Here is a 22,111-nt window from a genome sequence, read left to right as displayed (position 1 = left end):
TAGGTTTATACAATGGTCAAAACTTATACAACTGTGCCCTTAAAATTTATACATTTTATTATATATGAATTATGCCTTAGTTTAAAAAAAAAGCAGTACTTTTACTGACATATGTTTCCTTTGTTTTAAGATGTGGAATGTGTTCTCTTTAATTTCAAGCAAGTTTTATTGAATTAGAGGCTTAAATATTTAAATATGTTTCATACTTTGATTTTATTCTTGGAAATTCCTGTTTTCTGTGTGTGTATATATATATATTTTTGAATCCTTTTTACATTTTTCCTTATTTATATTTTATCCTTTATACTTATCTATACACCATTTATTCACCTTAAAGTCAATTTTTCTTTGATTATACACTTTTTAATTCCATCATTATTTCTGAAGATTTTTTTCTTCTAAATCTTTCTTGAGAACTGTCAGTTCTTATTTCAATCTTCCCAGTATCTAAATATCTAATTTCTGAGCTTTTCTAAAAAGTTCTAATTTTTGTTTGTTTCTCACTGTCTGTTTTCTTAATTTCTTTTGGTTCATTTTGAAATATTATAATTTAATTTTCATCTTTTGTCATCGTGTGTGTGTGTGTGTGTGTGTGTGTGGTGACTCTATTTTCATTTTCTTCCCCCCTTCATTTGAATAAAATAGAATTTCTAGGACTTTTAGGAGGAGGTTCCTGTGGAGAATGCCAAGATGGATCAAACAAATTTTCACTGCTTCAGTACTCCATGGGTACCTCCCCCTAAGTTATTATGAATGACTCAAATTATGGTCTTTCTGTATAGTTATGTCTCTGTCTCTCAGAGCTAAGCCTAATTCAGTAGGCTTATCTCCTCAAGTCTTGTGTTGCAAAACAATGCTCTCTTTAAATAGTATGTTTTGCCATTAAAGGACTTTCTGGGATCTGCTGTCTCTGGTCCCATTCCCTCTAGTATTTATATCTCTCTTAGCCCGAATATGCTTATTCTGCTCATTTTGTTTGACTTCTGTAATTTTTCTTCAGGTTGAGGTCCTACATTTCTAGATATTCCTGATATCCTGGAGGTAGAGTTGCCAGACAAACTGTAGATGCCTGATAAAATTTGATTTTCCAATGAACAACAGATTTCTATTCTATTCTATTCTATTCTATTCTATTCTATTCTATTCTATTCTATTCTTTCTTACTCCTTTCTTTCTTTCTTTCTTATTTATTTATTTATTTATTTATTTATTTATTTATTTATTTATTTATTTCAGTGTGACTCTGTCCCATACTCCTATCCAGAGGGCATATATGACCACAGCTGTGTTTATATTCCCTGTTTGCTCCCCTCCCCTTACTTAGTGAACTTAGCCACTCAGTTTTTATACCCACATGACTCCCCAGCTTTTCGTGACCTTTCAAGAACCTAAAACCCAAGACTGTTCAATGTGAGGTGCTTGTCTTCTAGAGGTAAGTTTTATTTCTGGTATAGAAATTCTGTGGCTCATGGAACTCATCAGACATTCCTTTTCATTTCCTGTAATTTCTATTGCTTGGCTCTCTTAGTGATTTGTCTACATCTACCCATATTCTGGTGATTATAATGCTGATTTCTTGTTAACAAATATGGTTGAAGATGCTATGTATTTACTTTCCCTATATTGGTTGACATGTTTGGTTTCTAAAGAAGTTTTGGAGAATAGAAAGCTGCATAGCTACATCTTAAGCCAGAAGTCCAGAGCCAATAAGCTTTTAAAATGATATTTTCTTGCTATGTTTCCTTGTGTATAGGAACATAACTGATTTTATATACTGATCATCATTCATTGTTGAACTCTTAATTAGTTCAAATACTTTGTCAATTATCTTGTAAATAATCATATCATCTATGAATAATGAAAATTTAATTTCTTCCTTTACAACTTTTTATTTTTTTACATTTTCCTGTATTGCGTAGGATATCTACTATAATGTTGAATAGAAGAGCTTATAGCAAGTGTTCTAGTTTTGTCTGTTCACTCAGTTTTTTTTTTAATTTATTTATTTAATTTAGGGAGTGGAGGAGGGTCAGAGGGTGAGGGAGAGAGAGTCTTAAGCAACCACTGCTTAGCACAGAGCCTGAGGCAGTCTTGATCCTAGGATGCTGAGATCACGACCTTAGCCAAAACTGAGAGTGGATGTTTAACCAGCTAAGCCACCCAGGTGCCCCATGTTCATTTAGTTTTTAATAGGAATAATAATGGTACTTACTTCATAAGATTGTTTGAGGATTGAATGAGGCAATCATGAAAAATTACTTTAGTATATTTAGTACATACTGAACTGGTAATGAATGATAGCTATTATTGCTTTTAAATATCAATAATATCATCTCATCCCATGTTATATTCATACAAATATAAAGTGGCAGAAATAAGTTAAAGATCTTAGGAAATAATAAGTAGAATATGTATGTAGATGTACTAAGAAAGAGAAGAGGTTTCAAATAAAAAAGATATGCAGTCATTTCTTTATTTCTGGCTTTCCATATCATTCTCTTGAAAAATAAAAAGGCTAGTCACATTTAAATATTAAAATAAAAACTAATTTGTAAAGCACAAGATATCATCCCTTCCATTACATTATGAGGAAAACATGTGATTTTGTAGGTGTGCAAAAAGGAGTAATAAAACAGGAAAAGAGAAAAACAAACTAATGGAAAGGAAGACCCAGCTGAAGAGGCCAGAAGTGAATGCAAGGATATATTATTTAGGAATAGTCTGTGTGTATTACACTCTAGGGGGCAACTTGATTGAGATTGTGACATAGACATTATTAATATATTATTGGACATTTGGACTGTTTGCCTCTTAAAATAGTCATAACCTATTTGGTTTTTTTTTTTAAGTCTGTGATGTATTTGTAAAATAATAGAGTATTGATATTGATCCTGGTGTATAAATTTTCACATGTAATTGAGCCCTGTTCTTGCTGATTTCTTATGGTGCTATTAGTATTTCTTTATGCTTATGGTATTTTCAACAAAGTGATTTATGAAATCTCATCTTTTGTTGCCGAAGAAACTGAGGGAGCTTTCTCTTTGCTATGGCCTGTAATGATTCCCACCCATAGGTCAGCTTTCCTGGGATGCCCAGTCTGAGACAGAGATTTACATGTAGCACATTTATTACAGTATGTTCTTAAGAACAGAAACAGGATTGGGCAAATGAAAAATTAGAACTGTAGTGCAGTTGCAACACAGGAATCATTTGGTGTTATGGAACTCTCTAAAGCCATGGTGATCTTTCATATAAGTCTAAAACTGGGGAAATGATGGGCAGGTTTTTCCGTATTTGCCCACGGACCTGTCACTGGTTGTAGGCTGCCTGCAGGAGCAGGACATGTCCTTGAGTGAGGCTGAGGGACTCGGAACTGGAAGAATAAGTGCTTAATGCTAACTGGGAGATCTGAGTGGCACGCCAGCGACTTCTCTTCAGTTCATACCTTGTGCTCCACAAGGAAATAGCCCCTCTAGTTTAGTAGTTGTCTTCTTTCCGAAGGTGGGCTTATAAGATTAGTAGAACAAACTGTGGCCCCAGTGCTGCAGTTGGTCCTGGGAAAACAGTTGATACACATTGTTTCCATCCTCTCCTATCCATTCTGTCTTCATTCTGTGCACCTTCAGCTACCTGTGTAAGCAGTTTACCTACTGGGAGAATCCAGACTCTCAACCCCTAGGGGTCTAAGTCACTGTTCATCATGCTTTTCAAACTGTGGCTACTCCTCTGTTGCACTGCCATCAAAACTAAGTGGAGGGTTAGCAAGGGATGCCCCACTAGTTCACCTGGATGCCAAACATAATCTTCCCTGGTCCCACTGACAGGTCTATTAGCCCTGCCAGGAGGATGACTCCTATTTTTCACTGTGGTATCTTGGATCAAAATGTCTAAAGTGACTGGATGGCAGCATAACTTAAATTAAGCAAACCCTTGCTTTATCCCCTACTGGAAGCATTTTCTTCTGTAATCCAGGACTTCTAAACCCGTGGAGGCTAATTTGTGGAGAAAGGAAGCAGATTCCCCAAAATTCATCTTCGGAAGTGATGCTGAGTGGTGCCTCTCCTACTTTCACTGCTCCACTCCCTGACCCATGTGTTCTACCTGTTGGAGACCCAGCACCATGTAATAGTCATTCATGTAGGGCATTCACTCTCTCCTGGAGGAAGTCATCTAACCTTATACAGTATCATCTCCAAGTTAACACCTCATCTGCATATTCAAAAGCCACATGAGTTTGTCAGACCAACAGCTTCTAGGTTCCATGGGACCGATAGATCCCACAGGCATTTGTTGAATTCTCTCCTTCTTTAACTATGAAGTGAGTCCTCTGTACCAATGCAGTGTTTTAAGGTATCTTGTGTTGGTGAATCAAACATTCTCTAAGCCCTCAGTTCTTCCAAAGCCTATAAGCAGTAAAGGCAACCCATACTGAAATACGTACTGAGAACGTCTCAATATCTGCCCAGATGAATCACTCCCACTTTTAGGGTAGAAGGGATCTAACATAATCATCCATTACACACTGCTTGTTGGTCTCCTCAAGAAATGGTACCATACTAGGGGCTCAGCACTGCTCTGTTGCTGGCAGTTCAATTATTCAGCTATGGTTAAGTAAGCCATCCTAATCTACCAACAGGAAACATGTTAATAATTTCAGTGCTACCGTCTAGGCCATGAACTATCATTACATCATCTAGTCAGTGATAAGGTGTTCATTGACAGTCACCAGCAAGTGATCTAGATTCAAAACCCCCTTTAAGATACAAATGTAGGGATCCGAAGGGGTATGTGCACCCTGATGTTTATAGCAGCAATGTCCAAACTGTGGAAAGAGCCAAGATGTCCATCGACAGATGAATGGATAAAGAAGATGTGGTATATATATACAATGGAATATTATGCAGCCATCAAAAGGAATGAAGTCTTGCCATTTGCAACAACGTCGATGGAACTGGAGGGTATTATGCTGAGTGAAATAAGTCAATCAGAGAAAGACATGTATCATATGATCTCACTGATATGAGGAATTCTTAATCTCAGGAAACAAACTGAGCATTGCTGGAGTGGGGGTGGGGTGGGAGGGATGGGGTGGCTGGGTGATAGACATTGGGGAGGGTATGTGCTATGGTGAGCGCTGTGAATTGTGCGAGACTGTTGAATCACAGACCTGTACCTCTGAAACAAATAATACATTATATGTTAAAAAAAAAAAAGAAGAAGAAGATAGCAGGAGGGGAAGAAGGAAGGGGGGGGAATTGGAGGGGGAGACGAACCATGAGAGATGATGGACTCTGAAAAACAAACTGAGGGTTCTAGAGTGGAGGGGATGGGTTAGCCTGGTGATGGGTATTAAAGAGGGCACATTCTGCATGGAGTGCTGGGTGTTATAAGCAAACAATGAATCATGGAACACTACATCAAAAACTAATGATGTATGGTGATTAACGTAACATAATAATAAAAAAAAGGAAAACAAAACCCCCTTTAACATCTGCTTTCTAGGACTGCTCCTATTTTTTCAGTGGTTGTTAGTTCTTCTGGTAGTAAGTTCTGAAATGGAGATTTGCATGCAGATCATTTATAGAGGAATGTTTTCAGGCATAACATCTGTGATGCAGTGAGGGGAGCAGGGCGGTCAGGAGAGGTTGAACTGCAATACAATAGCAACAGGAGCCTCAGCTGATCCCATGTAAAGGTCTGAAGCTGAGCCAGTTTTTCATAAATGTCCCCAGTTCAGGCAAGGGTCTAGGAGCTTTGTACTCTAGCATCGACCAGTCATGGAATGAGGGTTGCTCCTGGAGGTGAGTGTAATTATAAGGCAGCTCACTTTGGCAGAGGGTAATTCCTGAGAAGGGACTTGGCTGTGAGCTATCTATCAATTGGCAACACTTCTGACAGTTGGATAATGATAAGTGCCTCAGTCCTAAAGAGGCACTTGGGCAGTGCTCACAGCATCCACTGAAGTCTGAGTTCTAGAATACTTTATTTTTTATTTCTCTCAAATATGTGTTTGTCACACTTAGGTCGTATACAGAAATAAGTTTGTTCTGAAATAAGTTGCTAATTTTTTTTCAACTTGCATGTAAGATCTGTCAGAAAAGGTATCATTTCTATATGACTGTGACACTATTTATGCACCATAAAGAAGTACAGCACAAGGTTTTACCATTTGTTGGGATGTATTTTCATGGTTTATTATATTCTTACCTTAAAACACCTTGTAACCTTACATTTGTAAGACATGTGTGTCTGCTAAGACCTATGTTCTGTAGACAGGAGCAGGAAAAACCCTAAGGAGCTTACATGGACATCCAATCCAAGACCATGGTCTCATTAGCAGAGTAATCTAAACACCTGGGCTAAACATTCTTAGACTTGCATAGTAATATGATGAAGATACAATAATGATTTTTAGAGCCAAGTCCAGAACTTGATTTTTTTATGATCATGTGGACTTAACTCAATTTTACCCTTGAGTAGGAGAAAACATTTTTAAAAGGAAGATGGTTTTTAAACTTTTTATCCTTGAATACTGTGTTTAAACTGGGAATTAGTAATTTTGGCTTTAAGATGATTTAAAAACAAGCAAAAAACAGAAACAAAGATAACACAAATATGGGAAGAAACAAATGAAATGAAATGTAACTATCCATTGTTAGTGCTTCATTACATGACCTTCTTTTCAACTTTTGGAAAAGTTAATACATATTAAGCTCTCATCCAAAGGTCATTTAGTACTAAATACATTAAAACTTATGCATTTGGGGGCATTATTTTTTTAACACATTTTCCAAGGTCCTATGCAGTGACAACACATCTGATCAAATAACAGTAGTTTGCAAATAGTGTGTCTACTTGATGGTCATTCTAAGGCCTGATGCTTTTTTCTAAAGATATATTCCTCAAGAAATTGTGAATACATTCTTTATAAAAGAGTTTTTGTATAATGATACAAAAAGTGATTGCTAGTGCTAATACTTTTGGTTGATACCACTCTGCAATCATTATTTCCAATAAAAAATGATTGACTGTCTAAAGTGGCTGACATAAGGAGTGAAACATTCTATTTGTTGCTATTGCCATTGTTGGACTAGCCCATGGGCACTGCAGCTATAAGGTTTGTTACGTGAGAAGGGATATGCTTCTCCAGAAAAATAACAATAAAATCACTTTGCATTCTTCCAGGAGTGTTAGTTTCAAAAGCAGATAAAAATCCCAATATTTTTCAGATTATACAGGTAGATTCATTATAGAGTTTGGATTTTAACCCAGCTGTCCTAACTTCTAATTCTATCTTTCTATTAATTAACTAATTTAAGTAAATAATATAATTAATATACTATATCAAACTGTCTTAGAATTCGAAAGGAAATACATATACCAAAAGTCAGTCTGAAAGATTCTATTAAATCCAGTCTACTAAAAATATAATGTATTTATAGCACTTGGTCCTTGTGGGAAATTATTTGACAGTTAAAAATCTCTTTTAGAAAACAGAAAACTTCAATATTAAAGTATTAGTTTGCTATTGCTGAGTGACAAAGTACCACAAAGTTAGAGGCTTAGAATAACACCCATTTATTCTCTCAGTTCTGTAGGTCAGAAGTCCAGGTGGGCTTGGTTGAGTACTGTGCTTAGGGTCTAATGAGACAGAAATCAAGATAGTGACTACCCTAGGTCCCCTGACATTCTGTCTGCTTCCAGATCATTCAGGTCATTAGCAGGATTCAGTTTCATTTGGTTATGGGACTGAGGTGCATGTTTCCTTGCTGGTGGTTGGCTGGACACTGTTTTCAGCTTTTCTAGAGGCCACCAACATTCCTTCTCAAGAGGATTCCTCCATCCCCAAAACTAGAAAAACACCTTAAGTTCTTCATGTGCTTCAAATCTCTCTGAGGTCCCCTTCTGCCACCAGCCAAAAAGAAGTTATCTGCTTTAAAAGGCTCATATGGGGGCACCTGGGTGGCTCAGAGTTGGTTAAGCATCTGCCTTTAGCTCAGGTCATGATCCTGGGGTCCTGGGATTGTGCCCCACCTTGGACTCCCTGCTCAGAGGGAGCCTGCTTCTCCCTCTCCCTCTGCTTGCCGCTCCCCCTGCTTGTGCACTGTGCTCTCTCTGTCAAATAAATAGTTAAAATCTTTAAAATAAATAAATAAATAAAATAAAATAAAAGACTCATAGGATTAGATTAGGCCCACCTGGGTAATTACCCTATTTTAGGTGAACTCTACCTAGGGCATAACAGGATCGCAATAGTAATAGCTCAACATATTCACAGATTATGGGGATTAGGGTGAGACATATTTGGGGGCCACCATTTTGTCTGCTATGATTAAAATCAGGAATAAAAATGAATTGAAGAAAAATGCTAAATTGATTTTCAAAAACACACTTTGTTGATTAGTATTTCACTGATGAATCAAAGTTCGCACTTAAAACCAAACACAGCTCTTAAAGTAAACCTCTAACTTTACCTTTCTGTCCTCAAAAAGGAATGAAATCAAAAGAACATTTTTGTTGGACACTGTTACTATTTTCAGAATATAAATGCATTGCCAAAAGATGAATAATTTAAAACTTAATTGTGCTCTGCACTGGACCAAGTGCTTTTAAGAGACTTTTCCTTTTAAACTGATTTAAGAAGGAATTCCTATGTTCTGTGATAATTTATTTTAACTCCTCTGAGAGTAAGCTTTCTATATTCAATGTTTTTTGTTATGTAGTATGTATTTAAGTACTGATATTTACCTAATTAAAAGTTTGGTGATTTTAAGTTTTCTTCTCAAACACTGAATAATACTTAGATTTGAATATGTGGTTCTCTGGACTTCTTAGCTCATCAGAACTCTTGAGCCCAAAATGCCAGCGTAGCAAGCAGTACTCACCCGACGCGGTGTGACTGAAATCTACTGTTCACAGTTTCTAGCCAAGAAGACAGGCATTCAGAAGACACACATCACATGAAATATTGTTAAATGTCTATCCTATCACTTATGTTGGCACACACACACAAAAATGTACCCAGTACAAATTTTGATGGAAATCTTATCTAAAAGGAAGTTAGGAAGTTGTATTGTTGGAGCGATTTTAAATGTTTGTGAGAACTTGATGATTTAGCCCACACTTAAAATCTAATGTCCTACAAGGACAAATGCCATATGATTTCACTTATATGTGGAATCTAAAACACAAAACAAATGAAAAAACAAACCTAAAAACAGAAACAGACCCATAAGTGCAGAGAACAGACTGGTGGTCACCAGAGATGAGGGGAGGAGGGAATGGGCAAAATGGATGAAGGAGAGTGGGAGTTACATGCTTCTAGTTCTGGAATGAGTAAGTCATGGGGATCAAAGGCACAGCATAGGGAATATAGTCAATGGTACTGTAATAGCCCTGTATGGTGACAGAGGGTAGCTACACTTGTGGTGCACCATGGCATAAGGTACAGAGCTGTCCACTTACTATATTGTAAACCTGAAACTAATGTAACATTGTGTGTCAATTATACTTCAATAATTTTTTTAAATCTAATGTCTTACAAAGGACCCAAGAAGAATGAAGCTTCCTTAATGTGTCAGTTTAAAAGAAAACAAAAAATGTATATATATGGTCTCATCTGCATTTGGATGTTTAAAAAAAAAAAACAGGGCAAATAACCTTTTTTTTTTTTAAAGATTTTCTTTATTTATTGGACACAGAGAGAGAGAGAGAAAGCACAAGCAGGGGGGAGCGGCAGAGGGAGAGGGAGAAGCAGGCTCCCTGCTTAGCAGGGAGCAGGGAGCCTGCTGCGGGACTTGATCCCAGGACCCTGAGATCATGACCGGAGCCGAAGGCAGACGCTTAACCGACTGAGCCACCAAGGTGTCCCAGTAAATAACTATTTTTAAAGATGTATCATATCTCCCAATTAGGATAATTTACATATTTAGAAGGCAGTTTACCTTACTCTTAGAATTGCTTTCAATTTGAGATGAAAGCTAAGAGGACAGCAGAGCTAAGAGATTAAAACCTTTCTGGTTGAAAGAGAGGTTTCCAAGTCCAAAGGAAAAAAATAATAGACTTTGTTTACTCAATCAGCATTGTCAACCACCACACATCTACCACATCTTAGTGAAGCATATTTATATAAATTTTGAAAATGCCATTAACTTTTTACTTCTGACTCTTTAAAAGTTCCTTTTTAATTTTAGTATTTTTAATATTCCCCATACATTTTTTCTTCTTTCTTAAGACATAGATGTTTTACATTTCAAATGAGAATCTAACACTAAGTATGATATTTTTCCTCTTTATATGTTCTTCATCTGGTAGAGGGTTTGTAAGACACTTCATTTAATTCATGCACTTCTCTATGGATAGTCTGAATTTTTTTAATGACTTTTGCTTACTTTGGTTGTAATACTAAATTATACTTCTATTTGGTTGAATATATATATATTCTTATGGAAACAAAGGATTGGGTATTTCTCTAGAAAACAAGAGACTCATAAGAAATATAAAATAGCAATGATTCACTTTTGCATATAAAAAAATAGTATGTGCATAAGTTTCAGTAGCAGATAACTCTGTCTTCTAATTCTTCTCTGCTAACAGAATCCCAATTTTGTTCAGATATTTAAATGGTCAGCAAAGTTCTCAGGGAGGCCTAATCTCCAAGGTTGATGAATGGGGAATGAATTACAGTTGGTTACAAACATGATTATTTCAGTCTTCCTTGCCAGTGATTATATTCAGAATAGGTAATGACACAGTTCCAGCTAATGAGATGTGAGGAAGTCCGCTGAGTACCTCTGGGAAAACTTCTTCCCTGAAAGAATAAAGTGTTGTAAAAGGAAGGGACCTTTTCTGCCCAGCACCTTTCTGCCTGCAGGGTTTGTTATTGTGTGAGGATTTGAAAGAAATTCCAGCAGTATCGATCTAGAGCCATGGCAGCTTTGAGCCACTGAGCCAACAGCAGCCCACTTCCAGACTTCATATATGAGAAAATATTTTTTAAAAACCCTAGTGTTTAAACCTCCTATTTAGTTCACTATGTTACTTGTAGCCAAAGCATTCCTGATTGAATAGTTGTTTTTCATTTTGCTTTCATTTTTACCCATCCTACCAACATAGTCCTGATGGTAATGAATTTAAGCCCTGCCTTTGAGATAGAAAATGAAAAGTCATTTAGTAAATTAAAAAAAAAAGAAAGGTAATGAAAAATACTTCTAAGATGGAAAGAACACTCTATAAGTTTTAATTCATTATTAACATTTAAAGATGTATTAACATATGTAAATTTGGAACTTCACTATTCAAACAAATATTTGCAGTCTAAAAAGTACCAAGTACTAGTTTAGAATACTGTGGGAGAAATACATATTCATGTTTACATTTGTCCATTAAGTTGAACATTGCCTCTTTGATTTGTCCATGTTAGCTACAATCGTCACACAATTAATTGGGTCCGTTATGTTATACTCCAAAACATCCTTTAAGTGACTATATAGAATAAAAAGACTTGTGTGGAACTAGCTATCCTATTGATCAGGTCAGACAGGCAGACTTTATTTTTGATACATAAGCAAGCATATCTTTTTAAAAAGAAATTGTTCATTATATATGTTTTCCTGAGCAGAACTTCCCAGGAGTGTCACAGCTAATAGATTGCAAATGTGTTGGCATGTTGAGTCCTTCAGGAACCTGGGGTGGCCAAAGCCCCTGATTCAGTCATTTCAGCAGCAGGCTATGTCCTTTATTTACATTACTGTGCCTTACAAGTAGTATCATTGTCCATATGTGCCATGAATTCTTTCATAAACCACAATTTGAAGGCCATAATTCAATATATGGATAAGAGTGTGTCTTCTTTAAATTAATTATTTGCCATAAGAAAAGAGGATTCAACATTCATAGGCATCATAGGATACACTGGTGAATTAGAGTCATAGATGCCATCAAAGTAGTCAAAACGGTCAGAGGAATATGCGTATACCTAAAATAATGTTTTCCACTTAATCCACTGGGCCAGATGTCACAGTATTTACTGTTAAAATATTTGCTAAAAAGTGATACAAAAGAATATTTGGTATAAATACTGGGTTGACAGATATTAAGTAATCAGGAATTTAACACCTCTCCAACTTTTTAAGGCCAACTATGATGGTTGATAAATTTAGGACTGCTATTTGTTTATTAGAATTTTTAATATTTTTAGTATCATGTGATCCATTTTCCCAACTAAAAAATATCAGCCCATCATATTGATAATGGTTATCACTTGCTTTCCCTCTGCCTTGCCTTAAAGTTAGTTGCAATAAAACATTACTTGAAATTATATATTTTCCAGGTACTTAACTAATTTTGACATTTTTTACAAGTCTGGCAATATTCAGGACTCTGAATTTATTGATTTCTGCATCCTAGAACTTTATGCAGTAAGTTCTGAAAACAATAAAACAACCTTATATTGTTGGAATATTGGAAATATACTAAAAACTGATTGAGACTCATAAAACAAGAGTACCTCATTTTCTATTATAGATTTTCACAGCGATTACATAAGACAAACAAGTTTAAAGAAATATTTCTGTTTGCATGCCATTCAAACCTTAGCAATGGACAGATTCTGAAGCAGTGATACAATTGTCCAAAGGGAGTGGATCTCAATTTTGAAGGTAATTGAACATCTCCACAAGTACTAGGCATTATAATCTCCAGGGTTACATTTTATTGACAGGGAGATTTTGGAGGACAGAAGAGTTGGATGGATGTATTAGTTTTCTGTGGTTTCTATAAAAAATTACCACAAACTTGGTGGCTTAAAACAACAGAAATCCATCCTCTCTTAGTTCTGGAATCCAGAAGTCTGAAATCAGTATAACTGAGCCAAAATCAGGGCTCACATTACCTCCAAAGGTCCTAGGGGAAAATCCCATCCTTGCTTCTTCCAGCTTCTGGGAGCTGCTAAGATTCCTTGGCTTGTGGACACATCACTACAATCTTCAAGGCTGACACCTTCAAATTTCATTCTGTTCTATTCACATTGTCCATTTGTTTGTGTGTGTAAAACATCCATCTGCCTCCCATTTATAAGGATATATGTGATTACGTTGGTCCCACCCAGATAATCCAAGATAGTCTCCCCATTTAAAAATTTTAATAACATCTGCAAAGACTTTTATCCTTCCTTCCTTCCTTCCTTCCTTCCTTCCTTCCTTCCTTCCTTCCTTCCTTCCTGTTGGCTACATAAAGTGATATTAGTGGGTTTCAGAGATTAGGATGTCAGTACCTTTGGGAGGGCTATTTCTCAGTCTGCCATCTTATATGTGGGGAGCAGAGGAGCAGCAAAGTAATGAAATACAGTGTTACATGTATGGTATAACAATTTTCAAATTCACATGATACTAGTTTTTTTTTAAAATACATTATAATATCATTTGACTTGATCTTCAAACACCAGAACACCAGACCTAGAAGCAATTTCATATACTTTAAGTATTATTGGGCTAGTCCAAGAAACTTCAGCACAGGGCAAACCACTCTTATTAGAGTTAACTATGATTTCTAAAACCAATGAGATCAGTATATTTGACTTTTTAATTATTCACTGATTAGCAAAAATACTGTTTTTGATGTCACTTTTAAACACAAGTGGTGATGATTATGTGACAATGAAACAGAAATTGCCTTTTTAATAGTTTGAGGGAAGACTTTTTTCTCATCACTTATCACTTTATAATCTATGTATTGTACATCAACATCTAAAAACCCTGCTTGACAAATAAATATCATTAAATAAAATCACTGTTTGATTCTTAAACTGTATAAATTTCAGATTTTAAAACTGTAGATTGTTATATTAGCTCTCACTAGTTTTGTTATATTAGCTATTCAAATCTCTTATTTGCATACATCAGTTAGAATGTTCCTATATAATTTGATTTATTTTTATTCAATATCGAAAGTCCTTTCAAAGGAACTCTCCTAGTTTTAGGGCTGTAGAGCTATAAATATCTCTGTGTGAAATATTTTCAATGAGTTAAAATTCATGGTATACAGATGTCTTCATGCTAAATGAGTATTTTTGTTTTTTTCAATCAAAGAGAATTACTTTCTACTTTTTGCTTCAAGAAGAATAGACTACCTTTGGGGATGCTGCTTTTATTTGGAGTTGTATAAAACTTAATAGTCATGTTTATATGTTCATTAAAATAATGCCCGTTGAGGGTGCCTGGGTGGCTCAGTTGGTTAAGCGGCTGCCTTCGGCTTAGGTCATGATCCCAGGGTCCCAGGATCGAGCCCCACATCGGGCTCCCTGCTCAGCAGGGAGTCTGCTTCTCCCTCTGACCCTCTCCCTTCTGCTCTTTCTCTCTCTCAAATAAATGAATAAAATCTTTTAAAAAAAATAATAATGCCCGTTGGATATTCTAACATTTATAGTCTGTCTTAGAAATAGTCTGTGTAAGCAAAATATTTTCAGGTATGATTTAATATGTCAAACTAAACATTTTAAGGAAAATTCAGATTTGTAGCAATTGATCAAAATAGAACAATAAGAGAAGCACAAAAAAGTTAATAGATAATTAGTTGAATAACTCATAGTTTATCATTGAATTGACATGAGTGTTGCAGAATACTCAAGGTGACTAATCAAGTGGCAAAAAAATCTAGTAACAATAAAGCACAAGATTCCTATTTAATTTAAACATATATGATACCAGTGATTATATCTAAGTATGGTATTTTCCAAATTTCTTTTTGATATTCAAATATTAAGTATTTTCTACAAAAAGAAATTTCTTGTAATTGGGAAAAAAAGAATAATAAATCTTATTTTAAAATGAACTAAAAGTTATGCAGTCTTTAAAATATCTAAGTAAATATAAAATCACAAGGAAGTTTAATCATATGATAACAGCATTGGTAAAAAATGAGAAGGTAGAAACCTGCCTTCCTTTATGATCTTCAACATGATGTCTGATTAGAATTGGATTTCTATCTAGTTCTGGCTAATTAACTGATCAGAGCCTTCATCCCTGGTCAAACAGGAAGTTGTAATAACAGTGTATTTTTATGTAGGTATTTCTCTTAAGGGACAAGTTTTTATAGTATGGCATAGATACAACAGGATTTTTGAGTTAAGAGACGGAACTTAAATCATAAAGCAACCTGTCCCTGGTCATAAAATGATCAAGAATTAGGAAATAAGTTCCTTTCTGTGGGCCACTTTTGCTCTTTTTTTTTTAATCATAACAATGGATGAGGAATTGATGAGAATGCCTGAGCAGATTGTGATACTGCTGTTGAAGGTGATAAAATTAAGCTAAAATGTAATTAACTTTGAACAAAAGATGAATATAGTCTAACTATTTTGACCAAGGATATTTGTTTTATGAATGTACATTTATATTTATTAAAACACCAGATTATTAATAATTCTAAACCCTTGCTTAAAGAAGTTGTTTTTAAGGTATGATTTACTAATATAATTCTTCTTAAGAATGCTTCTAACACAGTTTACTAGAATGGATTACACTATTCCTTTTCTGTTAGCAACACCATATCAGTAATGTTGGTGAGCTGATAGTTTTGCTTTGTACTAAAAGTAATCATTCCTGAAAACATTCCTATAGATCACATCAATTGCATGTCAGTGATAAATAAAAATCATTTTAGGGGATTGACTTTGTTATATCCTTGTAATGTTTCTCTACAGCATCTGTTATAGTCACTTGCATCCAGCTGGTGCTTGTGAAATGTTAACTGATTCACTGGCCCAACTCCTTTTCTAATTAAGTATTTAGGGCATCATGTGGCCAGTGATTGAACTGCATTACCCTCTTTCATCTTCTAATTGTTACAGTAATATTACTGAATAATAATTTTCTAAATTGTAATTTTTAAGAGAAAGTCACTAATATAATTTAGTCCATTCATATATATTTATATATGTTTGCGTTAGCATTTTCTCTCCCTCTCCCTCTTTTTCTCCCTCCCTCCTCATATCTCTATCCCTGTCTATCCATCTATCCATCTATCTATCTATCCATCTATCTATAATCTATCATCTATCTGTCTATCCATCTATCCATCTATCTGTCCATCCATCTATCCATCTATCTATCTATCATCTATCTATCATTTATCTACACACACACACACACACACACACACACACTCTAGCAGCTATTTTTGTGGTAAACAAAAAAGATAGTCTCTGCCCTGATGTAGTTTACAGTCCAATTGTAACCTGAATATATTGGAGGAAGGGAGAGGAAAGAACGAAAACAATGAAATAGTTTGCAAGAAGGATGCTCTTCGAGGGTCCAAGCAAAATTATTTTCATGCATAACATTTTAAAAAGTATAAGTTATAGTGAAACATAATTAGAAATGTATTAGAATGTATTACATAATGAAAATATAGTTATTTTTCAATATTTCACCCAGTAACATTGTGCATGAGAAATCTTCTACTATAAAAAAAATGCCTAAATAAACATAGAAACATGTTCTTCGAAAAATTCGATTAGTATCTACTAATATAGTATTCCAATATGTTTTATTCTCCCCAGACATCCAAAAAAAAAAGAAATTAGAAATTAGAAGGCCAGAAAAATCATGAATTTAAATCTCCTCTTCAAGGAATGCTTGCTTTAATGGGAAACTCTTTTTTTTCCTGAAATTGATTTTAGAATCATTGTGAATTAGTAAGAAAGTAAGAAACTCCATTTGTCTTAATAACCTCTCTTCCAGAATTTTTGTAGAAACAAAGTTATTTTGCAAATACAGTGCCTTAAAGATTCCAATTTTCCTCAAAATAATTTATAATTTGAATATAATTCAAATAAGGATGAAAAAGTTGTATCTGTGTATGTGTGTGTACATGAAACTTGAGAAACTAATGCTAAAATTCATGTTTTGTGTATGTTAAATATACTTTATAATTCAAAAAATACAGACTTTAGGAAGCTTCAAGAGAGAGGTAGAAAAGCAATGGCAGTGTCATTAAGGCGCAAATCATTATTTTCCAATAAAATGTTTACCAGCCTTCTCGTCTGAGGCTCTACCTTGCTAATTATTATGTAACCATGGCCTGTAATAGCACCGTGTCTGTGGATCTGGCCAATATTCTGGCCTGTCATGACTGACAGCCTTAACTAATTTTTATCTTATGCAGCTAATTTCATTTCATCATTAGAGCCACAAATACAAGAGGGAAACCATGATGATTCAATTACTTTTCAGCTGATAATTTTTACCATTTAGTTGGAGACTCAAGTTAAATCAGCCTCTCCAATGGTCCATTTAGTGTTACAGAAATCAGCCTTTAAAAAATGAATTTCATCATACAATAGGATTTTTCTATCACCACAGTTATCTCATAGTTGTTTGGTTTTTTTAACCTGAAACATAAAATACCAGATTTCTTTTTCACAGAAAAAGGAGAGGCTAAAGAAAAATTCGTTTTATAGCAAATAACTACAAGGAAGGTGATATCTGGAAATTGTGATACTTTGTTATCCTGTTAGGTTATCTCTCCTGGGCAGGACATCGTTTTCAATTATATTCAAACTGAGAATTGTCAGTTATATCACATCAACTGTAGCTGTAGCAACTGGGAAGAAGTTAGTACAGATATTCATACTCTTAAATAATTATGATGAGTAATTTTAAGAAGCGTGAAAGATAGGGTTTAATTGACAAAAAATCACTCACAGGCCAGATTACAAGGGAACGCAAAATCTATATTTAAGAAACTAGGCAAAATTCATTTGGGGATGATTTGATTTAGGCAAATGCCAGCTACTAAAATGAGAGAAGCAAGTATGAAAAATAAATAAAAAGAGGAGAATGAAGGAAAGGGGATACAAGTTAAATGAGAGAAAGTTAATGAATAAAGTTAAATGAGATAAAGCCTGGCTTTTGGGAAATGCAAGAATTACCCCCTTAGCATGTGTGGGTTTCTGTGTTTATTAAAGGTATCACACCACTAAAGGTGATGATTCTCTTTTGTAAATCTTTAATGATGTAGAGTCCATTGTGAGGCCAACTGGTTTGTAGTGAAGTACAGGATGAAATGAAAATTATGCAAGTAAATTGCAAAGATATGGAAAGAATATTTGTTATGTTCATTCTGGACATATCCTTCTAAATTACTCTGGGAGAAAAGGGATAAAAAGAAGAACAAAATAGGTGCCTGGGTGGCTCAGTTGCTTAAGCATCCGACTCTTGATTTTGGCTCAGGTCATGATCTCAGGGTCCTAGTATCAAGCCCCATGTGGGATTCCATGCTCAGCAGGAAGAGATTCTCTTTATCTCCCTCTCCCTCTGGCCCCCCCATTTTCCCTCTCTCTCAAATAAATAAATAAATCTTTAAAAAAAGTTATTACTAATAAACACGAATAAAAAAAGCAGCTCATAAAGCAAGATACAGAAGGCTTTATAATTATGTAGGGTGCTGAGTCAGAAATAGTATAGTTTTAATGAAATTAAATGAAGAAAGATTTGTTTCATAAAATGCCATGATCTATCAACATTGGCATTAATGTATCCAAAAAGAACATTCTAGAGAAGAATATGTGGCATTCAGGGAAACAGGTCTAGATTGCAAGTTCAATTAGATAAAAGAATGTTTTACATTAATGTGAAAAGTGTATTTTTAGTATCCTAAGGAGATAAAAAATTGGGGATTACTGCTATATTATTTAAACAAGAAGTGGTGATATAATCATAATAAAATGGCAGAAGGTAGTAAGAACTCAAATACTGACTATTTTCAAACACTCTGTCATTCCATCTTTATATAAACTATGTGTGTTTGCTCCTGTTACTAAGGCTATTTTATGTTTGAGGAAACTAAAGTGTAGTGAGACCATCTGGCATGAAAATAGCCACAGAGCTCCCAAGTGACTAGAGCTTGACCTTAGGTCTCAAGTTCTTAATCTCTATGTGCTATTCATTTGCTTGTGACCCATTATCTCACCTATCCTTCATAAAATTATTGATTTTGGACTGAAATATAAATTTTTCAGCTTATTTTTTTTAACCAAGCTAAGTATAATTTAGATCTGCACATACACTTTAAGGTAAGTAAGTGTAGATGATGTCTAAATGTATCTGGATGAAAAGTCCAATTCCTATTATATATTCAATATCTAATATTGAAATAGTGCCTATGACATGTATACCTCAAGGATGCAGATAACCTTTTCAGCATTTAAGGAGCTTAAAATATAATTTCGATTGTGAAAATGAAAAACTACAACATTGATATTCTTTTTTTTTAAAGATTTTATTTATTTATTTGACAGAGACACACACACAGCGAGAGAGGGAACACAAACCGGGGGAGCGGCAGGCAGAGGGGAAGGGAGAAGCAGGCTCCCCGCTGAGCAGGGAGCCCGATGCGGGGCTCGATCCCCGGACCCTGGGACCATGACCTGAGCCAAAGGCAGACGCTTAATGACTGAGCCACCCAGGTGCCCCTAATTGTGCTACTTTGGCTTTTAAAAAATAGTGCTTATTTGGCTTCCCATCATAAATAAGGTGGGAAAAGTGTATCACCATGAGCAAAGGATAGGATAAAACATTTCAGTCAGGGCCCCTGGGTGGCTCAATCGTTAAGCGTCTGCTTTCGGCTCAGGTCATGATCCCAGGGTCCTGGGATCAAGCCCCACATCGGGCTCCCTGCTCGGCGGGGGGCCTGCTTCTCCCTCTCCCACTCCCCCTGCTTGTGTTCCTGCTCTCACTCTCTCTCTGTGTCAAATAAAGAAAACCTTTAAAAAAAAAAAAAACCTTCAGTCAGTCACTCTTTTATTCTTTTATAAAGTCACTTAAACCAAGCCACTGGAAACTATAAACACTTTTAATTCTTAACCTGTTACCTTTAAAGTATGACCCAACACTTCATTATATTTCTAAAACTTAGATCCAAATCTGTCAAAGAGTCAAATAAATCTAGATTTTTAGTTGTTATTTTAAATTGTAAGATGAATATACACTTTGCAATACTGTGCAAACTTAAATATTCATTGGATCTCTGTTTTATAACTAACATTCCTAGTTGCAGCCTGTCTAGGTTTCTGACCCTATATCCAGTCCCCAGCCCTTACCTCAAACAGAACTCTCAAACTCCTTCTTATGTCTTGGACCATTTAGTTTATTGCTCTTACTTTATTCTCACTGAACAATATACATATTCAGCAGTAAGGTAAATCCATCATCTGGAAAACAGCTGAGTCACTATTTATTATTACATAAACTCATCATGTAGGACCCTTACTCTTCACACTACATATGTGATCATAGTATTCTCATTAAAACCAGGTCTGGGACAGGAGAATGGGTTCTCCATCTGAAAATAGTAAAATTTTCTCTGTATTATTCCTCATTTGTTCATTGATTTGCAAAATACTTTCTGAAGTCTGTTTTGTACAAAGTTAACAATTTAGGGATATAAACATACATTTTAAAAAGCCCCTTTTCTCAAGGAGTTTATGATTGGACATTGGAGGAAAATATACAAATAATTAGATATAAGACATTTGGAATCAAATTAAGGGAAGCAAGAGCTCATTGGAGCACTAAGCACTACTCATTGGGCTAAGTCAATTCTGACTGGTTATCACTCAGGAAGCGATATTTAAATTGAGCTTTGGTGAAAAACCAAAATATTGATAGGTGGTAAAGGAGTACCTAGGGAAGAGAAAAATTATTAAAGGATAGAGGAATAATATACAAAATGGTACAGAGGTAAGAAATAGCTTTCTGTGTCGGCTCAACAGCAAGTAATCTGATGTGCCTGTAATCCCTAATGACATAAGAGATGAATTGAAACACGTGTCTGAAAAAATAACATGTACAAGATCATGGAGGTTCTTGAACTATGAAATAAAAATTTTGGATTGCACCATGTACAGGATGGGAGCTATTGGAATTTATTTAGCAGAGAAATGACATGATATCTTCTTGTCTTATTTTATAGAGTTCACACCTGATGTTTTCTTTGTTTTCAGCACTTTCCATCAGAGCCCTTATAACCTCCATACTTTTATTTGGTAAAGTCCACAAAATAGCTTGCTTCACCTCTATGGAAGGTATTTCATCTCTTCTGTTAAGCTTTGCAGGACTTTTTCTCAGGATAGTTTATATACTTCTCCCATATTCCTTCCTTGTGCTCAACTAATCTTTTTATGATTCTTGTATAATAATAATCTCTTCTTACCTGTCTCTGTCACTTGACTTGAATTCAGGGAGAATTTATGTTTCGTCTTTGTATTTTCAGTGTCCTTCTAGCATGTTGCCCTCTAAATGCTTAATATATTTTAGTTGGCCAAATGCTGAGAACTATATCTTGGTAAGAAAAATTTGTCATAAGTGATGAAAACACACTGAATAGCCAACCGTGTAAAATCAGAGATAATAACTCAATGGTCACTGTAATGGGAGATCATGAGAGAATAAAAGAAGAAGGTGAAGAGAGACAGGAAACGAAGACACCAGAGAACTAAAGCTGGTTAGATGCGACTGAGGCATGGGGACTGATTTGAAGATGACACCAGATAACTTGGAGAAAGATTGTATGTTATCAAGCATGGGGTTGATTTTGCTAAAGGAAGATATGAGTCTCTTTTGGATGATTTTTATTTGACGTATCTGTTGGTGTATCCAATTTTATTAGATATCTGGGAAACATAATCATCCCCACTTAAAACATAAATGTGGGCTACTATAAAAGTCTAAAAGTTATCCCTAAGCAAGTTTGGGCTATAATGAGACCATAACAGTGACAAAAAAATCAACAGAGAGAAAAATGTGCACCTCAGCCTGTTCCTTAGAAATAATGTCTAATATTTTCCACTAATCTTAAGATTTGGGTGTTCAAAAGTTTAAGTTCCATTTAAATCTTACTCAGCTGATTCCAAGTTAATTTTCTGTTACTTCTCTCTTGCTTTTTCTACAGTATGCTGTCTGGCTAGTCCTCTGGGTTACCTGGAATGTGTTTGTTATCTGCTTCTATTTGGAGGCTGGAGACCTCTCAAAGGTAATTTGCCATCTGATTTTCCTGAGTCATCAGTAGTGTGTTAACAAGCAGAGTTTCACCCTCTCTTGTCACTTAGATGCAC

General features: G+C 35.2%; 1 protein-coding gene across 4 annotated transcripts in view; it reads left to right on the top strand.

Moving 5' to 3' along the window:
- NKAIN2 (sodium/potassium transporting ATPase interacting 2) overlaps positions 1-22,111 on the top strand; it is a 968,072-nt gene that overhangs the window by 502,556 nt on the left and 443,405 nt on the right. For all 4 annotated transcript variants that reach the window (XM_027603724.2, XM_027603723.2, XM_027603725.2 and 1 more), the window contains one exon: positions 21,949-22,029. In XM_027603724.2, coding sequence (XP_027459525.1) covers positions 21,949-22,029 — 81 coding nt within the window. The remainder of the gene's footprint in view (positions 1-21,948; positions 22,030-22,111) is intronic.

Source organism: Zalophus californianus, chromosome 7 (genome assembly GCF_009762305.2).
Source record: "Zalophus californianus isolate mZalCal1 chromosome 7, mZalCal1.pri.v2, whole genome shotgun sequence".
NCBI classification, from domain to species: Eukaryota; Metazoa; Chordata; class Mammalia; order Carnivora; family Otariidae; genus Zalophus; species Zalophus californianus.
The sequence above is the reverse complement of the archived record's forward strand: the minus strand, read 5'-3'. Positions and strand labels throughout refer to the sequence as shown.